We start from the raw sequence: 19,857 nt of genomic DNA, 5'->3' as shown, positions 1-19,857 counted from the left end.
GGCACTGGTCCTGGGGAGGAAAGCAGGGCGTGTGGGGGCGTGTGCAGGTTCCAAGGCAGGGAGGCCTCATCCCACCCAGGCCCTTCCCAGGAGGGGGCACAACACGGGGCTGTGGAGAGCAGAGGCAGGGAGCCCGCGACCTTGGCTCCGCAGGTGCCGGTGGCCCCAGCCCAAACCGGGGCCAGGGGCCGCTGGGGAAACGGGGGTGGGGGGCGCAGTGCAGCCCCAGGGGCCCTGCTTGGGTGGGCTTCTCCAGGTGCAGGGCGCAGGGCGGGGCTGGGGAGGAGGCCGGCCTTGCTCAGAGCAGCTTTATTTCAGGGGTCCTGGGCAGTTTCTACTCGGGCTCCGGGTAATGCCACTCCTGCGCCCGGAAGTAGGGCTTCAGGTCCCGGAGGCGGAGTGGTGGGAAGTAGGGGCCGATCCTCTTCCGGATCCACCACTTACCCTCGGCGGCATGCCTGCCCCCCGGCCGGCTGAACTTGTACCTGTAGTGTTCCCCTCGGACCCACCTGCGTGGTGGACAGCCGGCCGTCAGCCCCGAGCCCCCAACCAGGGAGCGCAGCTGTGGGGGACCTCATCCCTCGGGGGCCAGCCCTCTGCCTGCCGTGCCGCAGCTGCTGCGGGTTCGGGTCCGTGCTGGCTGCTTGGAGGGAGCAGCTGCCTGGGGAGGCTGAGGAGCCCATGTGGGGCCCCTGGGGAACCCCTCACACCAGGCCCTGGCCCTGAAAGGGAGAGCCTGCAGGGACCACGTCTGGTCCTGGGTGAGGGCGGCAGGGGGCTCTGCCGGGGGGCTTCCGGAGCCCATGGAACTGAAGGCTAGGCCTGGCTCTCCGGACGCCTACCCCCGCCCCCCGCCAGGAGCCCCCGCCCAATTCCTGTCAGTAGGTGAGCAGCGCCTGGGGAAGGCATGGCCTGAGGGCCCGTGGGCCTTCGCACCCTGGCATGTTCTCAGGGGGTCACGGCACAGCCCCCAGCAGACTCCTGCACCTGGGGGAGCAGCCCTGAGAGCCGGCGGAAGCTGCAGTTGGCAGGGGTCTTTTCTGGGAGGGGGTCTCACCTGGGGGGGTCCCTGCCCTCAAAAGGGTTGAGGGCCAACAGGGACAGAATCTGGGCATCGTTGGCCAGGAGCCGGCCTGCCAGGTGGATGACCCACTCGTTATGTTCGTAGGTCTGGGAGGGAGAAGGGCTGGACTGTGGGCCCCACCCTCAGCGCCGCCTAGGGCCTGTGGGGGGCATGCTCTCTGCTCCCAGCCTCCCCCCCTCCCCTGGTCAGGCTTGAGCACGGCAGGTGCCCCGCCTCTGGGGACCCTGCTGTGCAGACGCACACAGTCTGATGCCTGCTCGCCAGGGTGCGTGGCCCAGCACGGGGCGTCCGTGTGGCTGGGTCAGCTGCCTCCCAACTGAGGCCTCAGGGACCCTGGGGTGACCGGAGCCTTCGTGCACCCAGGACCCACCTGGAGAGCCGCAGACCACATGAGCCAGTCCAGGCGGTGGTGGTAGGGGGAGATGAGGCAGGGCCTCCGCCACGGGTCGCCGGGCTTGCACTTGAACTCGTAGTCCTCCCACACGGTGCCCGGCGCGCTGGCGTTGGGGCTGGCCGTGCCCTGAAGGATGACCTCCACACGCTCCCTGGTGACGCTGAGGGGGGCCGAGTCAGGGCTCCGCCCACCACAGCGGCCGAGCCTCAGCGCCCTGCTGCGCTCGAGCAGACGGGGCGGCTGCCCTGGGGTGAGGGGGTGCCTCTCTACCCTGCCTCCCAGTGGGCAGCATACCTCCCGAAGGCCCCGTATGTGTTGACGATCCTGAGGGGGTTGAAGGAGACGTTCATGACCTGCTGGGGGCTCAGCAGGTTGAGCACCACGGGGACGCTGAGCCAGGCGACCAGGACGCCCAGTGCCAGGTGGACTGCGCGCCGTGCCATGCAGCCTGGGGAGGGGCGGTGGTGAGTCCCCTGCATCCCACGCCCTGCCTGCCTCTCTGCCGGGCAGCTGGCAGCTGGAGAGGGGCCCCTGTCCACAGCTCCCTTCTCCCCGAGGCAGCGACACCTTCCCAGGTGGAGGTGGAAACTGAGTCGCGCTGCTGCCCTCGGGAGGTGGGAGCAGCCGGGGGTCCGGGGGAGAGGGCTGTCTGTGCCCTCGGGGGTCCACCCACCGTGTCTCAGCTGGGCCCCCTGGGCTTCCTCCTCCTGCATCTTCAGGACCTGGTCCTTGAGGCCGCCAGGCCCAGAGGGAAACAGGAAGCTCACGGTGGCATCATCGAAGCAGGCGAGGCTGGGCACCATGGTCAGCCAGTTCAGGAAGCTCAGGTTCCCACTGACTATGAGGACTGCCTGGGGGGACAAGCCGCCGACGGGGGCTGAGCGGGGACGCGCCGTCCGCGGCACAGTCCGCCCGGCCGGCCCTCTCCAGCCGCCGCATGCGTGGGCCTGCTGCGCAATCCCGCACCCAGGGCCGGGCCTGCACTGGCCCTTCCCAGAAGCGCAGGTGGGAGGCTGGGGTACAGGCAGCAGGCGGTGGCCTGGGCCCTGGGAGCACCTGGGCCGGGTTCTCCCCAGAGCCTCCAGTGGGGGCCTGCCTCACCCTGACTCTGGCCTCTGAGCCCCATCTGGAGGTCGCCCGGATCCTGACCCACAGGTGTGAGATCGGATTTGCTGTTTGATTCCACATATGCATCTGTGGCCACTGTCGTGGTTGATCAGTATAGGTCCAGAGCAGCTGCATGAACAACAAGCCCCTGGGTCCTGCAGCGAGCCCCTCACTGGGGAGGGGCTTTGCCACCAGAAGTGGGGGTGTCTGGGAACCTGACTGACGCCACCTCGCTTGGCTTCATGGCCCTTGGCCCGGCCATGCGGGAGGGCTCCCGGACAGTGGGGTCTGGGGAATCTGTCCCTGCCTGTGCCAGCCTGCCCTGTCCTCTACGCCCAGTGGAGCCTGAGACACGTCCCTGAGTGACCACGCAAAGGCTGACCCCTGGGCCTCACTGGGGGGCCATGGTGGCCCAGGGCTGTCTGCTGGGCAGCTGCCATCCCTTCTCAGAGGCCTTGAGTGGTCCCATGTGGTTATGTGCAGGGTCCTCGGCCAGCTCAGAACCACATGCAGGAAACGGTAACAGTTTTGTAAGTCGTTCACCCTCCTGTCATCAGGTGCCAGTGGGCAACCAGGAGTGGGTGGCCCTCCCCTGAGGGGAGGGCGGGATCCGGGGCTCATGCCCCACCCCAGGCCGTGGGCAGGAGCTTCTTGCGGGGGCTCTGGGTCCCCTGCAGGCGGTGGACACATGAGGTGAGGGGGATTCCGAACGGCCACGGCAGGAGGACAGGCTGGGAGGCCACGGGCCATTGCCTGTGTGTCAGGGTGTAGGGTGCAGCTGGGGAACCCCCCTGGCTGCTGGGAGGCCTGGCTGCACCGGCGTGCCATGCGGGTGCCGGGGTGCTCCGAGGGCCAGCCCAGCCTGCCGGACGACCAGCGCTCCTGGTCGGCAGCGATGTGCGGGCCCCGGCGAGCTGGCGGCCCGCAGCCTCTCCACGACGCTTTTGCCCCGGTGTCTTCCTGGCCAAAGTGGCAGCACCACTTCCTGAGCTGTGGGGCTGTTACAGGCTTTTAGATCCAAGACCTTCGTCAGAAACACACACATGCTGCTATTTTCTGCCAGCATCTCTGGGAGGTGAGTCTTGCATTTTTGTGAAGTCTAGGCTATGGCTTTTTAAAGGTCTCATGGTCAGTGCTTTAAGCACTCCAAGAAGACCTCTGCCTACTCTGAGGCTGTCAGGATCCAGACGTCTCGTGGACCTCGGGGGCACTTTGCTTTTGCCCTTCATGTCTGCTGTGAGGTGGGCATTCTCACAGGGACTCAGCTGGCCCAGGGCCCGCCAGGGGAGGGGCAGAGTTCTGCGGTGACCTGGGGCTGCGGAGGGAACAGGCAGGGGCCGCAGGATGCTGGGGTCCCGCAGGTGCACAGTGGTGCAGCGGTGGTGTTCACGTCCCTCAGCAGAGGGAACACGGAGTGGGAGCCGGAGCCGCTGGGAGGCTGGCAGTGCACTTGTGAGGCGGAGGGAAATACAGACAGGGCTGCGCAGCAGGGCCGCTGGGCTGAGAGAGGGGACAGACAGATACGCACCGGGAGGGACAGGAGAAACAGGGGCAGACAGACCCCACCACGAGCACGTGAGATCACCTCGGGCGAGAGGGAGAGGGGCAGCTGCCTGGCGCAGGCGGCGGGACGGGCAGGTGGGCTGACAGGCACCCGCGCATCCCCGGAGCAGTGCCTCATCTGGGCTGTTGCTTGGCAAGTAGGTGCAGACAGTGCCTGGCCGGTCCCACAGTGGCCTTGCACAGGCACCATGGCTGCGGGCTGTGTCACCCCCCCAAGGGGGGGCCGGAGTCACAGGTCTGCCTCGCCTCCACCGTGGACGCCCCAGCCCCTTAGCGTCTGACTCGCGCTAGAGCTGGGCTGTGGGTCACAGAGCTCAAGGTCGCGGGGGCCAGCCTAGCGAGGGCCTGGCAGGAGGAGCTGGGCTCCGATGGACCTGCCCGTTTGTGGGTCACGATGGACTCGCACGGAGTGTGACGCGACACTGGGGACTCACGGCTCCCCCTCTGTCAGCGTAGAAAGCTGGTTTCCCTGGTCCTCGGCCCGACACCAATGCTTCTTACTCGTCACTGTCTGTGATGCCACCGAAGCCCTAGGCCAGCGGTCTGTCCTGCCAGCACCTCGGCCTGTGCTGGTCCCCAGGGCCTGGTTTCCCGGACAGGGCAGCTGTCACTGGGACTGTGGCACCACCTGTGGCCCAGTCAGGGTCCCCACATGCTCCCGACTGGCCTGGAGCCTCCCCTCCTTGTGGGGTCGGCCTTAGCTTATGTGCCCAGACAGTGAGGCCCCTGCCCAGCCCTCAGGCTGTCCAGTCCATCTGCATAGGACGGGATAGCAACAGGAGTGCCTGAAAGGACGTCCAGGTGCAGCCTCAGCCTGGCTCCCGGAGGGAAAAGGCCCGCACAGTGTGGCCCCACGGAGGACAAGGACCGAGAGAACAGCCCCAGAGATGGCCCGGCCAGGTGCCCTTCAGGTCCTTGCACGTCCCTGCCTGCCTGAGAGCTTCCGGCCACACTCCAGGGGAGCGCTTCCACTGAGCAGAGCCCCTCCGCTTCCCAAGGCCACCCAGTGAGCTGGCAGGCCCCGACACCCCCTTCACCCCCAGCAGCAGGGTGAGCCCCGGCCCACGTCCACACCAGCCTGGGCTGCCTGGGCTTCCAAGGTCGAAGCCCAGTGACAATGGCCGCTTCGGGCTGGGTGCAGGGGGTGGTACTGGTCAACCCCGCAGCTGGGTGTGTGACAGAACAGACAGGCACCTGCCCGCCCACATGGCTGTGAGCACTGCGGGGCCCGACCCCAGGGAGGCAGAGCTCAAAGCCAGCCAGCGCCCACCATGCAGGCACGGGAGCCCCCCGAGTCCAGGCAGCGTGCCGCGATAGCTGAGCAAGGCCTACCTCAAGCGGGTCTGGGAGACTCTCATGTTCTGACAAACTCGGGCAGGAGAGACTGGTGGGAAGCCGGCGCTGCCCGGCCCTACACATGGGCTAACCAAGCCCCACCAGAAGTTTTGGACCTGCCAGAAGGGCTTGAAAACAAGTGTCAGGATGACGAAACTGATTTGCAAATAGATGAACCGCCTGTCAGGAGAGAATCAACACCCAGGCACCCAACAGCACATTGCGGTGGCCGGCACCCAGTCCAGACCTGATGGGTACACGAGTCAGCAGGATGTCTGAGCTGTAGCTCAGAGACAGAAACAGGCTCCTGGGACGGGGCGGAGGCGGGGCACAGTCCGAGGCCAGTCAGGGAGGAATGCTGGATGGCCACTGCCAGTGAGCTGGGAGACTCAGAGGACAAGGTGCTCAGTCTGAGACCTCAGAAGGCACTAGATGAGGCGGAGCGTTTACTGGGTGGGCTGCAGACTGGCCCGGCAGAGGAAGGCCAGGGAATGTGAGCAACAGGCGGGACGAAGCTGCCCCAGCAGCCCCTGGGGGACGGCGGGCACCGGGTGCTGCTCTGATGCCCCGGGACTCAAGTTCCTGAGGGGCAGGGTGGTGGCAGGGGTCATGTCCCAAAGCTCTGATCTGGTGAAAAACAAATCTTCAGAATAGAGAAGGCATCACTGCGAGACAAGCACAAAGAATAGCCCAGAAGGCCCACCCAGTCAGCCCGCTGACCACCAGGACAGAGGGAGATCTGGGGAGAGTCACCCACAGAAGACTGGGATGGAGAGAGAAGGACCGGGAGGTGGGGGCCACTCAAAGAAGGCTGGGCCGGGTCCTGCTGGCCCCGCTGCGGACGCGGCATCATTCCCGCTGGGAGCTGCCAGGCTGGGCCCCGTGGGTGCAGGGACACTGCCGCCTCCCCGAGGCTCCACGACAGAGGGCAAGGACCAGGTCCGGGCGGCAGTGCAGAAGGTCAGAAATGTCCGCAGATGAGCAGTGAACCTTCAAGACACCTTTCCCACCCCTTTAGGGTCACCAACAGTCTAACAGATATGCACGTCCAGGGGCTGTGGTTGCGGAGTGAAGCACTCAGAGATCGTAACAGCGAGTGAAACTGTCTGAGCAACGCGGGGCCAGGCGCAGGGCGCCCTGTCCTTCCCTCTTTTCTTTCCCAAATCGCAGACTTGTCTTTTAAAACAGAAAAGCCCATGAGGACTCTCTGGGCCCCGAGGCTCTGTGGCCGCTCTGGCCGCGTGAGGGTCACGCCCTCTGCAGCAGGTGGCGGTGGGGCCAGTCCACATGCCCACCAGCAGAAGGTTCCAGGATGCTCGGGGCAACATCCCCACCTGTGTGAGAGCCGCGAGCACAGCCGAAAGGCCGCCACTGGCCACGCGGCCCAAAGTGACTTCTGAGTGGCGCCTGTTCCCTGGGTTTCTGCCTCAGTGGACGTGGGTGGGGCCCGTCACAGGCATACTTCCAAGGCCCTGCCCCCCACCAGGCCAGATGAGCCCGACTGGGGGCCTGCCAGGGGGACTGGGGTTCAACAGAGCAGAGCTTTGGGGACAAAACTCTGTTTCTAGTGACGCAGTGGGAGCCCTGAGGACTCAGAGACGCCCACTCAGAGGCCCAGCCCCTCTCCTGGCCTCCCACCAGTCATCTGGATGGCTATTTTCTTAATAAGAAAAATGGAATTTGACATTGAGCACATAACCCCAGCGCACTAGGGGATCTTGTCTTTCTTAGCATTCCTGTGGCCTCTTCTCAGAGTGAAATGAGTCGAACACGTGGTCCCTTTGTGTTTACTCTGGGGGCAGAGACTGAACCGCACCCCAGTGCACCGTGCAGGCCACGGGGGCCCGACCTGGGGTCTGCGGCCCCTGTGCTGCGCCCTGGGCAGCAGGATGTGCTGTGAGACCTGGGAGGGGCCACATGCCTGCTCCAGGGTGGGCTCTGGATGCCCCTGCTGGGCTCTCATGTCCAGCCTGGTGGGGGACTTCCTGCCGTGGGAGCCTGGGGCGGGGCCACTCATCCTGGGACCCCTGCTCTGGGAAGCTGCGTAGGGCGGGGGGACAGCTCTCTGCACCTATGGCCCTGGTGATGGTCCCCACGGTGACATGGCCCTGACCTCAGCCAACGACACGGAGGCCAGAAGGAGCAGGACCGGGCAGCAGATGGGGCCCCGTGCCAACCTGCTCCCACACCAGAATGGGGTGTCTGGCTGGCCCCTGGGCAGAAGTGGCAGTCGCTACCCAGGGCCCTCCCTCAGGCCACATCTGGGTGGGGGTCCCAGGCTGGGGCGTGGCTCTCCTGTCACTTCCACGTGTACCTCTCCAAGTGGACAATGGACCCATGGCCTTGAAGAACCTTCCGGAACAGCTGTGTAAACTGAGTGTGGGAGGAGATGAGTGTGTTCACATCCTTAACCCTCTCCCGAAGGAGTGACTGGAACAAACAGAACTAGAGATGTCCCCTGGGGCTGCAGGAACAGAGGTGAAGCGCGGCCCTGTCAGGACAAGCCGCAGCCCCAGGGGCTGTCCCCACACCAGGTCACTCCCCAAGGTGGCTGGCAGGCTTGGCTGGTGCTGCGGCCCCTCGGCCTCCATGCCTGGGAGCCCACGCTGCCTGCATGGGGGCTGCACGCATGGCAGCTGGACTGGCAGGCCGCGTGTCCTCTTGTGCTGGCCCCGGCCCCAGAAGACGCAGCAGACCAGCCTCAGGAAGAGCCACAGCGCTGGGTCCCCCCACCTCCCAAGGACACGCCCGGGCCGGGGTCAGATGGCGAGGGTGTGGGCTGGTCTTCCAGGACACCCGGAACCACGGGCTGGTGGCAAGGCCCTTTGTGGCCCAGCTCTGGCCCCCCTGCTCAGTGTCCCTGCACCACCACCGCCTCCACAGCCTGCACGGTTAGGACCCGTTGGGTGGCTGGAGCCGTTAGGGGCCACCGAGTCCTGAGCCCTGAGCCCCTACGTCTGTGTCGCCTCCGCAGGGGAGGTGCTGGTGCCCTGGGCCATTGCCAGGCGAGCTGTTCGCTAGTCTTCACTCAGGAGCCCACGAGGCTTGTGCCAAGTGCTCCGTGAATAAACAAGGCATTTCAAAGCTGCTGCTTCAATAGCTGGAGTGGCTGTCACCCCAGACCCAGCGTTCAAGGCGCTGAACCCTCCCCACCCGCACTAGCAGCTCCACCTTCCTTCAAGTACCGTGACAATTCGCTCTTCGTGAGTACTCGTCGAAGCTGGCCTCCGGATTCTTTGGAGGAAGAATAGGCGGAAGGTGGCCAGTGCAGCCAGAAGGATCCCCACAGGCCCGGTCAAATCTGCAGCTGTGACAGGGCCCAGGGGCCTGAGGTCTGTAAAAGCAGCTGAAGCAGCAGCTGACGAGTGGCCTGTGGCCCCGAGGTAGTGCCACGAAGTCCGAGGAGAGCCATAGTCCTGCTGGGGCTGTGTGCCATATGGGATCCTCTGGGCTGCCTTGCGAACGGGGCCCACGTGCTCCACTGGGAGGGGAAGGTAGCGGCCCCCAGCGGGGCATCCTCGGAGCTGGAAGAAGGCCCAGCGTGGGTTGGCGCCCACACTGGTGGACACTAGCAAGGGTGTTCAAGCCTCTGTCCAGAGCCGTCTCATAGCTTGAGACCACGGGACACTGGGCTGAAGTGTGAGTGGGGCAGGCCAGGTGCAGAGTGCCCATGCCCCCTGGGGGTGTCTCCCAGCGGGGGCTGTGGGGGCAGGGGTCATTGGCCAGCCAAGGTTCTGCCCTCTAGCCAAGTCCAGACACTTTCTAGATCAACTGTGGTGTCCAGATGATGGAATGTCATTGGACTAGCAATGAAAAGACAAGAGGAACCCCAAATGCCCAGGACTAAGTGAGGGAGCCGGTCTGCAAGGCCACACCTGGAGGACCCCACTCCATGACCTGGAAAAGGCACAGCCATGGGGACTGTGAAGGCTGAGCGGCTAGCAGGGAGCAGGGGGTGAACTGCAGGCACAGAGGGTTTTTAGGGCACTGGGACTGCTCTACATGACACTAGTGGTGGGTGTGTGCCATGGTACGTTTGTCCAAACCCACACAATGTGCGACACCTAATGTAAACTGTGGGCTTTGTTAATAATAAACTGTCGACATTGGCTCATCGGTTGCAATAAATGCATTACTAATGCAAGAAGTTCACGATGGTGAAACTGCATGTGTGCATGTGTGCATGTATATGTGTGCATGTGTATGTGTGCATGTGCATGCATGTGCACATATGTATGTGCGTGCACATTTGTGCATGTGGGTTGCATATATGTGCGTGGTGTGTGCACATATGTATGCATGTATGTGTAGTGTGCACATGTGTATGTGCATGTGTGTTTGTGCATATGAAGGTGTGTAGGGGAGTATGTGGGAACCCTCTTTACTTTCTGCTCAGTTTTTCTCTAAAACTAGTCTAAAAAAGTCTGTTAATTAAAAACAAAATAGAGCGAAAATAGGGGTGGCGAGGGCGGGTGTGGGATGGTGGTGGGGAGCGTGGGAAGGCCTCTGCCCACCGTGGTGGCAAAGATGGGCCACCCTCAGTGCCCAGCTGGTCGGCTGAGCAGGCGTCGGGTGAGAGCAGACCACATCCTCTTCCAATCGGGAGAGGGGAACAACGGGGGGAACCTCAGAACTAAAAGGACAAGAAGAAAACACAAAGATGCGGAAATACATCCGCCTTTTCCAGCTGAGATTGCGCTCTGGTACTTAGAAGGGAGAGGTGTCACCCCAGTCTGGGGGAGACCGTGCTCTCCGCTGTCGCAAGAGCACAGGCCGGGAAGAGAAGGTCCCCACCCAGGCTCTGCGAACACAAGAGAAGAGCATGCCTTTATTTTGGCCAATAAATTTGAAAACAGATGAACAAATTCCCAGGAAAATGTTTGCTACTAAAACTGCCCCCAGAAGAAAGGGAAACCTGGACATCCAGCAGCCACAGAAGGCGCTGAGTCTGTCACCAAAGCCTCTCAAGGCGGGTGTCAGGCACGGGAGCACCGTGAACTCTGACCTCCTCCAGAGATGGGGGCTGACCCCGATGTGCTGAGGGGGATGGCACGGCCCAAGCAGGACCAGGCAGGGCCAGGCAGGACGGACACGGCAGACACATCTCATGGCGACCACGCATGGTGCAGACCAAACTAGCAGGTCACACCCAGACCCGGGCTAGAAAACACAGCGTGGCTGGGTTCATCGTAGGAATGTAAAAGGGGGTTGGCATCAGCAGTGCTCATGCAAGTCACCGAATTAAGAAAAAGCGCAATCTCACAACTGGGGAGAAAAACGTTTGCCAAACTTTGACATCTATTTGTGACTGAAAACACCCAAAGGAAAACACAAAACTTCCCAGTAAACCAAAGAAGAGAACCTAATAAATGTGGCTGCAAAAAGCAGACAACCCACAGCCAGCACCGTGAGGCTTCAGGCACTGCAAGCACCTCCCTGAAGTCGGGGCCCTCCAGCCACCTGCCGCATCGCTCACAGGCCCGGCAGTGGGGAGGACCGCCGCTCACGTGGGGTCTGCAGACAGACGGGCAGACTGGCCAGTGCACAGCAGCAATGGCCACGAGAGGGCCGCAAGGAGGCATTCCAGTTAACACAAAGAAGAAACCCCATTTACAGTGTCGTCCACAGAGACACAGCTCCTAGGAACTCATGTGGCCGGCCAAGGGGCCATGAAACATGGGCATGTGGGTATCACGTCTGCTGAAGGCACTAAAGGGGCACAAACCACTGGAGGGACAAATCTCCAGAGACACTGGCTCGCTCCCAGGCCCGACACTGTCCGCCGTCAGGGAACCACACGCAGAGGCTTCCTCTCCCCACCAGAATGGCCACCGGGAAACACCAGCAAACACTAGTGAGGACGCAGAGGCGACTGGAGCCCTACAAGGGCAGACGCCCCCCGTGAAAGCGTGTCCACAGAAGCTGTTAGCAAGGGCGACAGCAGGTGTGCTGCAAACGCCCTTCGACGGGGGGTGGATAGGCCGGCGGGAGGGCACTCGCCCCTTGGGACACACAGTAATCAAGGGGCACGGCTGGCCTGCACCAGCCCCACAGATGACTCGTGCCGCTGCTGATCTCTCTGCTCTGGCCACAGTGGGCCTGGAGCAGCCAGAACCTGCCCAGAGTGTAGGGGACCGACCAGAGAGGGGCCTCTCCATCTGGACAGGGTGTGGGGTGCCCTGGGGCACATCCATCCGGACTTCTAAGTTCTGTGCATCTTGGTAAACACATTACACAGATGTCTGAACCCCAGCAGTGCTTTTCTTGGGAATGGACAAGCAGTTGCTCATTTCCCCCCGAGCATGCAGCCTGGTTTTGTGGAGACCAGAGTCGGGAAGCTTGTGGCAGGTGGGTGGCAGAGCAGCAGGCTGAGCACTCGACATGCTGCCCCAGCCCCGCTTGGAGGAGTGTGCCCGTGGGAGGCTAGACCTGGCCCTGGCCAGGCAGAAGCCCATGCCCCTGGGGACAGGGTCGTGGGCACGTGGCTGTGGGCTCACCTGGAACAGGAGCTGCAAGGCTCCATGCAGGATGCGCATCCGCCGCCCGAGGAAAATGAGGAAGGGCACCAGGAGCTCCAGGATGTGGTTGCTGAGCGTCTCAAAGCGATGCACCCACCATGGGCAGTGGTGCAAGAAGTAGGCCATGGGGTTGGGCACCGGCTGCGTCTATGGACGGGAAGGGCCGTGAGCCATGCCCGGACCCCACTCCCAGGCTTTCCCACCCCTGCTGCCCAGGAGGCACTGGTGGGGACCATTCTGGCCGGAGGGGTGCAGTGGGGGAGGCAGCTCACATGCTGCCATGATTTGAGTCGCCGGGACGGGGTGCTGGGGCCATGTCTTGGCATCCTCCTCCTCGAGGGCTTCCTGTAATTCTCACAATGACCCCTTCAGGGTGCGCCAACCGTCCCTGTGGCACAGGAGCTCAGACGCCAGGAGAGGCCACGGCCAGAGTCCCGGGGAAGGTACAGGCACTGGGGCGGGGGAGCCCATGGTGCAGGCGGTGGCTCACACGTGGTGGGTTTCCGCTCAGAGGACAGTTGGGGAGCGGGGTCCTGGCCCCGCGTGTGTGTTCCTGGGAACGGCCTCCACACGTGTGAGGGTGGGCGGGCGCGGCATGTCCCGTTCCAGGAGGCCTGTGTATTGACTCAGCCGTGGGCTGGCTGCCCTGGACCAAGCTGACAGGCCTCGCGCCTCCGGCCACTGGGGCTGTCCCCCGGGTTCCCAGCAGCAGCCGAGGCTGCAGCAGGCCACACAGAAGGCCCGTGGCTGTCCACACTCAGAGCGGGCTGGCTGTGGGGACATCATGTGGGCTGCGGTATGTTCCCATCCATGGGGCTGGCTTGGACATGCGGCCTGGCGAAGGGTTGTGGCATCGCCACACAGATCCCCCTCACAGATCCACACCACCTGCACAGATGGACATATGGGCTCACCTGCCCACTTGCACAGAGGGCTGCGTCCCGGGCAGGTATGTGGCCCCCGCAGCCCCACCCCACCCCAGCCTGAGAACTGGAACTCTGAAGAGACGTCGGGGGACCTGGCCCGGTCGGGGGCCCTGGTCCACTGAGGACCCCACTCCCCATGCTGCCAAGCATGGCCCCGCCCAGGACTTATGTTCTCCAGGCACGTGCACCCCAGGGACACAGGCTGCTGTGTGCGACGATGTCCCTGTGAGGGGAAGGCTGGGGACAAGGGGACAAGGGTGTGACAACTGTGTGGGCCTTGGGTAGTGCTGGAAAGCAGAAATGGTTCTGGTGCTAAGTGACCTTTACCTGTCACAGGTTAGAGCCAGAGAAGGAAGTGCTCCCTGGCCCTGACCAACTCCCAGGCCCTGGGGACCTGCTCCCCGGCCCCGCACTGCCTGCAGTGTCCGCAGCCCTGCCTGACTGCAGGCCGATATTCTGACCCTTAGCCTGGGCTGGCTTCCTCTCCAGGTCTGCAGCAGACTCGGGTGGTGATGCCCAATACTCGGAAAAGAGCTGAGGATTTCAACCTGATGAACGCACGGCCTCCTGCCTGGATGCTCAGGGCGGTGGGATGGACAAGAGCTGGCGGGAGGAACTCAGGAAAACAGCAGTCCCCACGGCCTGGCTGTCCCCAGCTCAGGGGCGGAGGTGGCCTCAGGGGGACTGGCTGCTAGAGGATGGCTGTGTCCCACCTGGGGAAGAGTCCTCATGCTAACTTCTTGTTCGGACACAACTGACGTGAGGGAAGTCACAGAAACAGTAAAGGAAAAGCACCCTGCCTGCCTCCTGAGGGTTTCTGACGCCAGGGGTGGCTCCTTCTCGCCACTGCCTGGGACCCCAGGTGCTCTGCCACCATGGGCCGCCATCTTCCCGCGCCTGAGCGGTGTCTTTCTAACCAAAGCAGGTCCCGTCACGTGGCCTTTAGCGCATCTCCTGCCCCGAGCATTAGGACACGGGTTTGAGGGGCACAGGCTCGTCCGTGAGGCGTCCCCCATGGGGGTCTGATGCTCCTTGTGGCACTTCTGGTGAGAAGATCGCCGAGGGGGCAGGTGCCCTTCCCAGGGGCCCAGGGTGGCCGAGCGTCCTGCATGGGTGGTTTCCCGGTGGGTCTCTTGGCTGGGGGCGTCCGCCGCGGCCCCTACACAGCTGCCCCTTCGCTGCTGAGGCTGTGAAAAAAACCCGCTCGCCGAGACCTCCCAGCTCCAGCGTCCCTCGCCGGTTCTCGCCGGAATCCGTGGCTGCAGCAGCGGCTGCGTGGGGAGGTCTGGCTCCATCTTTCATTCTGCCCAGGGGCGCTCCGCGGTAAGGAACACCAGCCCTCCAGTTCGCGTCTGTGCGGCGCGGACACACGGGCTGTTTCAGTGAGCGGGCCCAGCTCTCTGCCGTCGTTTACTGCGCCTCGTCGTACGGCGTCCAGAGCATGTCCCTGCTTTCTGCACTGAAATGCTCCCTGCTCCACCCCCGGCACAGCCACTCGCCCGAGGAGCCCTGGGAAGCCGGCCTGGCCGCTGCTGTGCGGGGGCCCCTGGGGGCACCTCACCGCCTGTGCCCACGGCTCTGCGCTCGCCGGTGTCGAGCAGTCTCGGGGGCAGGTCTCTGCGGTCTGTGCCTGGGGCTCCTGCCCGTGGGAGCCATGGATGTGCAGCCAGGTCAGGCGAGGGGGCAGCGCTGCGGGGGAGGCGGGTCTGCTCGCTGTCTGGGCAGCTAATGCCTGAGCGGAAACGGCCACGGAAGGCCTGGCGGGAGCAATACTCTCATCCGACAGGAGCGGCTGCATGAAGGCCAGGCCCGGTGCTTCTCCCTCGGCAGCAGAGCCACCTCTGGGCAGGGTGCTGCGTGTGTGTGGCCACCCCAGGCGCCGGGCCCCAGACGGGAGGGCTCGGCTGATGGGGCGGCTTAGCCGGGTGGGGCTCCCGGCAGCTTCAGTTCGGGCTGGCCACACCCCCTGTGAGCCAGCTGAGAACAGAGATGGTTTCTCAGTCATTTTCCCCTTTGGGGCCACAGATCCCAGGTTGGGGTTTTGGTGGGAAAGGGGGCGTGTCCTCCCCCTACCCATGTCCTGTTCCAGGGGAAGCCCCCTGGCCGCAGCCCTCCCCCTTGCGGGGCCCACGACGCAGCAGGCTTCGCCCAGCACTGGATCCCGCCCCAAAGCGGGCTTTTCAGTCTGGTTTTTGGGGCGGTGCTTCTGGGTACACCGAGGTATCCCGGGGGCCTGGGGGTGTCTGTGTGCTGGGCGCTCCCAGCTGGGCAGGAAGGGGAGGGGCTCACACCCGACAGACTGTGTTCCCACGTGTGCAGGCGGTGGCCCTCGGCAGGCACCGGGAAGCACAGGCCTGGGGTGTTGGAGTGAGGGCCCCCCGAGGAGGACACGGCAGGCACCTGGGAGGTCGCGTGGGTGCTGCTTGTGAGCAGGAGCCACACTGAGGGTGCTCGTGCCCCTGTGAGCGACTGGGAGTGGGGAGCGAGAAGAGCACGTCCCAGGGGGGCAGCCCAGGGCCAGGGCCGAGAGCAGCTCCCTGGGGGGCCCAGCTGGCCCAGAGGACAGCCCGGCTCCCAGCAAGGGCAGTGCGGCAGCATCCTTCCTGAAACAAAAACCCACAACTCTACATCTGCCCCAAACCTCCCTGGGGACCGAAGGGGAAAGAGACTCGGACCCAGTAGCCGAGAGAGTCCGTCCCTGCCCACCTGTTTGCAAGGAACGTGATGCGAGTGGGCGAGCTGGGGGGCAGCGGCGGCAGGTGGGCGCCCGGGGGCCCGGGGGGCCCGGTGACGGCACATTCCGGGTGGGTACAGGAGGCTCCCTCTCCCGTAAGGGGAATCCCTCTAGGGCACAGTCGGCCGTCTAGCCCGCGGGATACGGCCCACGCACAGGCAGGCCGACGCCCGCAGCCGGTGGCCGGGGAGGGAGGCAGAGGAGCAGCTCTGCCCGGCCCTCCCCTTGGTGACGGCCTCCCAAAAGGCAGGGGTGGACCGCAGATCCGTGCCAGCAGCCCTGCGGCAGCACAAGGCAGAAGGGAGATGGAGAGGAGCCCCAGAACACTGCCCTCGGCCCAGAGCGGCAAGAGACGGTGAGAAGCGGCACAAAAGTAGGTGGGAGAGCGAGCGGGGCCCCGTGACGGTCGGGCCACCCTGGAGGCAGGCGATCTGAGCACACACGTGAAGGTAGAGTTTGTGAGGCTGGATACAGAAGCAGGACCCCGCCCACACTGCCTACGAGAGACACACTTCAAGGTGGAGACAGGTGCGGCGTCGACGGTAAAGCTCGGACGCACGTGTGCTGTGCACATGCCGAACGAGAGCAGAGTGACCGTTTGGGTATCAGAGCAGACTCAGCAAATGGCACACCCCACCTCCATGGGCTTGCCTTCTGGGTGACCCCAGGGCGTGGGCTGAACCCGAACCAGCCAGGCCCCAGTGCTCCCCAGGCCCAGCACTGACCCCCTGCGGTCCTCAGTGCACAAGTGGCCTGTGGACAACACAGGTTAAGTCATGACTCTGCCGACACTTCTGTGGGCCAACATTGTCAGCTTTCACAGCAGTGTCAGCCAGGCCCGAATGATCCCCAGGCTAGGGGACCCCTGTATCTAGGGCACTCAGGGAGCCCCATCCAATCATGGGAGAAAGCAGCGGGCAGACCACATCCCGGGGTCACACTGAAAGGAGGAGCCCCCCCGGGGCTGGGGGTCTGGAACGGAGGTGGGATGCCCTGCTGTGCTGGCAGTGTGTGCAGGGGACAGCCTGGGCACGCCTACACACGGCTGTGCCCCGGTAAAATGGGTGTGGCTGGAAAAGGCGTGCAGGCCATGGAACGTGCTGGCCACAGGCGGCCTGGCCAGCTCACCCAGAGGGTCAGGACACAGCAGCCAGCATTCAGCACACAGCCTCCCTTGACCACACCCATACTGGGAGGCCACCTGATCTCCTGGGAGGTAGCGGGGGGCCCCAGGCTCCCCTGCTTACTGCTGTCCTGGGCAGCAGGGCCCTGGCGACGGACCCTGTCAGGTATCTGCCTGGCTTGTGGAGGGATAAACGGTGTCCAGGGACACTAGGCCTGCCCAGCCAGGGGGATCTACCACACGCCACCTCGAGCTCCCTGCCCCAGCGAGAGGCGTCACACACAGTGGGCTGCAAACACTGTGGGCAGGAAGGGGTGGCCCCCGCTACCCACACTCATGCCTGCGCACCTCATAGTGGAAGTCCATACAGGTGAGGTCCTGCCAGCACTGGTCCCCGCGGATCTTGATTAGGCCCTGCAGGGGGGAGGGAGGGAGGGAGAGAGAGAGAGAGAGAGAGAGAGAGAGAGAGAGAGAGAGAGAGAGAGAGAGAGAGAGCCAGCCGTGAGCTGGCAGCAGCAAGCTGGGAGCCCAGGGCTGGGCGAACTTTGGGGGGGCATGGCTTGAGATGAGGTAAAAGGTGAAGTTTAAATAGAGCCCAAGAAAAGCGTGTCAGGGCTCTCTGAGGACCGGAGTGAGCTGCTCGTCTGGGTCAGAGGAAACCCCTCCCACCCTTGGACTGGCTCTCAGACCCAGGGCATCGTCCTGGCTACGCCACACGCATGGGTTGCTCGCAATCCCGTTTGCTTTGACAGACGCCACACCTCCAGACCGCAGCTCAACCATGACCACCCACAGCCTGGTGCCACCCTGTGCCAGGGCTGGTGCATCGGAGGCACATGTGTGTGGGGTGCCCCACAGGCCACAGTGCTGAGGCTGTGTGTGGTCAGGTGCCATGCACCACTTTCCCCGGGAACTGGCGCCCCACTGAATCCTCCGTGAGTCAAAAGCAAACCGCTCTGCCGGCACCAAGAACGCGGCCGGAAACAGTTTCAGTGCCAATTTCTGCCTTTCACATAACAGCAGAATCAGAAGGTGAGAACTACACAGACGGACAGAGCTGGCCGGGGGGTGCTCGGAGCGTTCCCACGGCGGGGGCCTGGCGGCCACACTACCTGTAGTCGGGTGCTTCACCCACCGCCATGCACACACCTGCCCACCTGGTAGGGACTGACTGGATGGGCCCAGCGGGGTGTGGGAGAGGCCAAGGCAGCCTGGAGGGGCTGGGGCTGGGGAGTCCAGCGGTGGGAGGGTACAGCAGGGTGGCCCAGGCGAAGGCCATGCCCTGGGAGGCCCAGGAAATCCCGCAGAGCTCAGTGTCAGGCAGCTGGCACCGGAGCCCACAGGAGGGCTGAGGGCCAGCGAGTGGGGGAGTGACTGAGCTCTGGCCAGGCTGGCATGGCCACACCTGGAGGGCCGGTGGGAGGGCAGTGGGGCCGGAACGCTGGGCGCCACTTGGGTGCTACAGAAAGCCCTAGTGTTCCCGAGGTGCCCCGGGCGGTTTGCAAGCACGTCTCAAAGGACGGCAGCACTCAACTGTGGGCAGAGAGCTCCCTGCAGCCCAGCGCGAAGGGGCCCCCGTCAGCGCTCAGCCCCGGCCTGTGCCCTGCAGGAAGTGAGCTGTGCGCCAGGGCCCAGGGGGCCCACGTGGCCCGGGGGATGGACCTGGAGAGCAGAGGCCGCCTACTCACAGAAGCCTGCCCTGAGCCCCCTGCTGGCGCGCGCCCCGCACCGTGTGGAGCGGTGCTTCAGGCAGGGGCATCCTGTCGGCCAGGTCTGCACGTCCTGCTGAGGGGGGGGGTGGGACCCGACTCCTGGTGAAAATGCTGCCCGTGGGCGGACACCAGGGTCACAAGGCGCTGCCTGAGAGCAAGTGCGCTCCCTGCCTCCCTGGAGGCCGCACGGTGCTCTCCGGAGACGCACACCAGGCAAGGAAGAAAAAACAAAATAATTAAAATGTCATTCAATTCTAAGCTGATATGAGACACTTAAGGATCTGAAATGTTTCAGGAGCGGAGGATAATTATATTCCTCCCCATCTATTCATTTCTCCCTACAATGCAGATGTCAGATTTTCCACGGATTTTTTTCTTCCAGAGTAAGTGTCAGAGGAACAAAGCCTTCTTTGAGCCTTTTTCAGCCCAAAATTAATTCTGAAAAAATGGCACAGACAGGCCAGTGACGGCGCCAGAGCCAGAGAGAGCCGAATGACCCGCAGCTGTCCCTACGACCGCTGGTCTGCTTGGAGGGGAGCGTGCCAAGATGCTGGAACATTCCGGGTGCTGGAACCACCGCGTGTGCTCCGGGCCTGCAGGGAGCCCGAGGGAGGCAGGAGCCCAAAGGGGGCGCTGGGCACACAGCAAGCTCCTCTCTGGAATCTCCTGGGTCTGAGACATACTCTTAAAACCCCACTTGGAAGTGGGGAAACCAAGGGCCTGTGCGCGAGAAAGAGCCCTGCTCCCCCATGCCAACGTACCCCCGTCCCATGAGGCCTTGGGGCTGGTGGGGAGCTCGGCCTGCTGTGCGGCCTCTGCCTCCTCCACCTGCAAACCCGCATGGCCCCTGCACCCTGCAGCCACAAGCGTGCCCCCACTGGCGGTTGGCAAGGCAGGCCTGGCAATCCAGGCCACAGGTTCTGCTTCGATCAAAGGCGCTGCTCCTCTGTTCTGGGCCCCCACGTGCTGTGTGGGCTGGCGGGTGTGTGGTGACCCCTATCGCTTAGGGTTCCTGTTCGGCGCCTGGGTCAGAATGGATGGGCACGTTTGGTGTCTCTTAAGACTGACCTGTGCCCACATATGAAGGGGCCCAGCCTGCCTGTGGGCCACCGGGCCCCGTGGCCCTGCCTGTGTAGGGCTGGTTTCTGACTTCCTCGCCGCAGGGTGTGCGTGATGTCGCCCTCCCATCGTAGTGCAGTGTACACACAGCCAGCACTGCAGCTGCTGGGGCTGGAACAGGCAGTCAGGGAGAGAAATCACTAATGCTGTGTCTGAGGTCATATTTTGACCCCTGCCCAAATCCTGGAGGTCCTGTGAGAGCTGCCGAGGCAAGGCTGCCTGTGCACCCTATGGCCCTCATC

The 19,857-nt window shown here is 63.8% G+C and overlaps 1 protein-coding gene across 7 annotated transcripts in view; it reads right to left on the bottom strand.

Annotated features, from left to right (window-relative positions):
• Positions 1-293: 293 nt before the first annotated feature.
• LMF1 (lipase maturation factor 1) overlaps positions 294-19,857 on the bottom strand; it is a 66,375-nt gene continuing 46,811 nt past the window's right edge. For 4 of the 7 annotated variants that reach the window (XM_037005636.2, XM_037005646.2, XM_037005647.2 and 1 more), the window contains 7 exons: positions 17,133-17,198; positions 11,981-12,148; positions 2,152-2,329; positions 1,773-1,926; positions 1,455-1,638; positions 1,058-1,170; positions 294-509 (listed from right to left, as the gene is read on the bottom strand). In XM_037005636.2, the coding sequence (XP_036861531.2) occupies positions 335-509; positions 1,058-1,170; positions 1,455-1,638; positions 1,773-1,926; positions 2,152-2,329; positions 11,981-12,148; positions 17,133-17,198 (1,038 nt within the window). In that variant the 3' untranslated portion in view covers positions 294-334. The remainder of the gene's footprint in view (positions 510-1,057; positions 1,171-1,454; positions 1,639-1,772; positions 1,927-2,151; positions 2,330-11,980; positions 12,149-17,132; positions 17,199-19,857) is intronic. The other 3 variants (XM_037005639.2, XM_037005642.2, XM_037005641.2) reach the window with 3 other exon arrangements.

This window comes from Manis javanica, chromosome 10 (genome assembly GCF_040802235.1).
Source record: "Manis javanica isolate MJ-LG chromosome 10, MJ_LKY, whole genome shotgun sequence".
Lineage (NCBI taxonomy): Eukaryota > Metazoa > Chordata > Mammalia > Pholidota > Manidae > Manis > Manis javanica.
The sequence above is the reverse complement of the archived record's forward strand: the minus strand, read 5'-3'. Positions and strand labels throughout refer to the sequence as shown.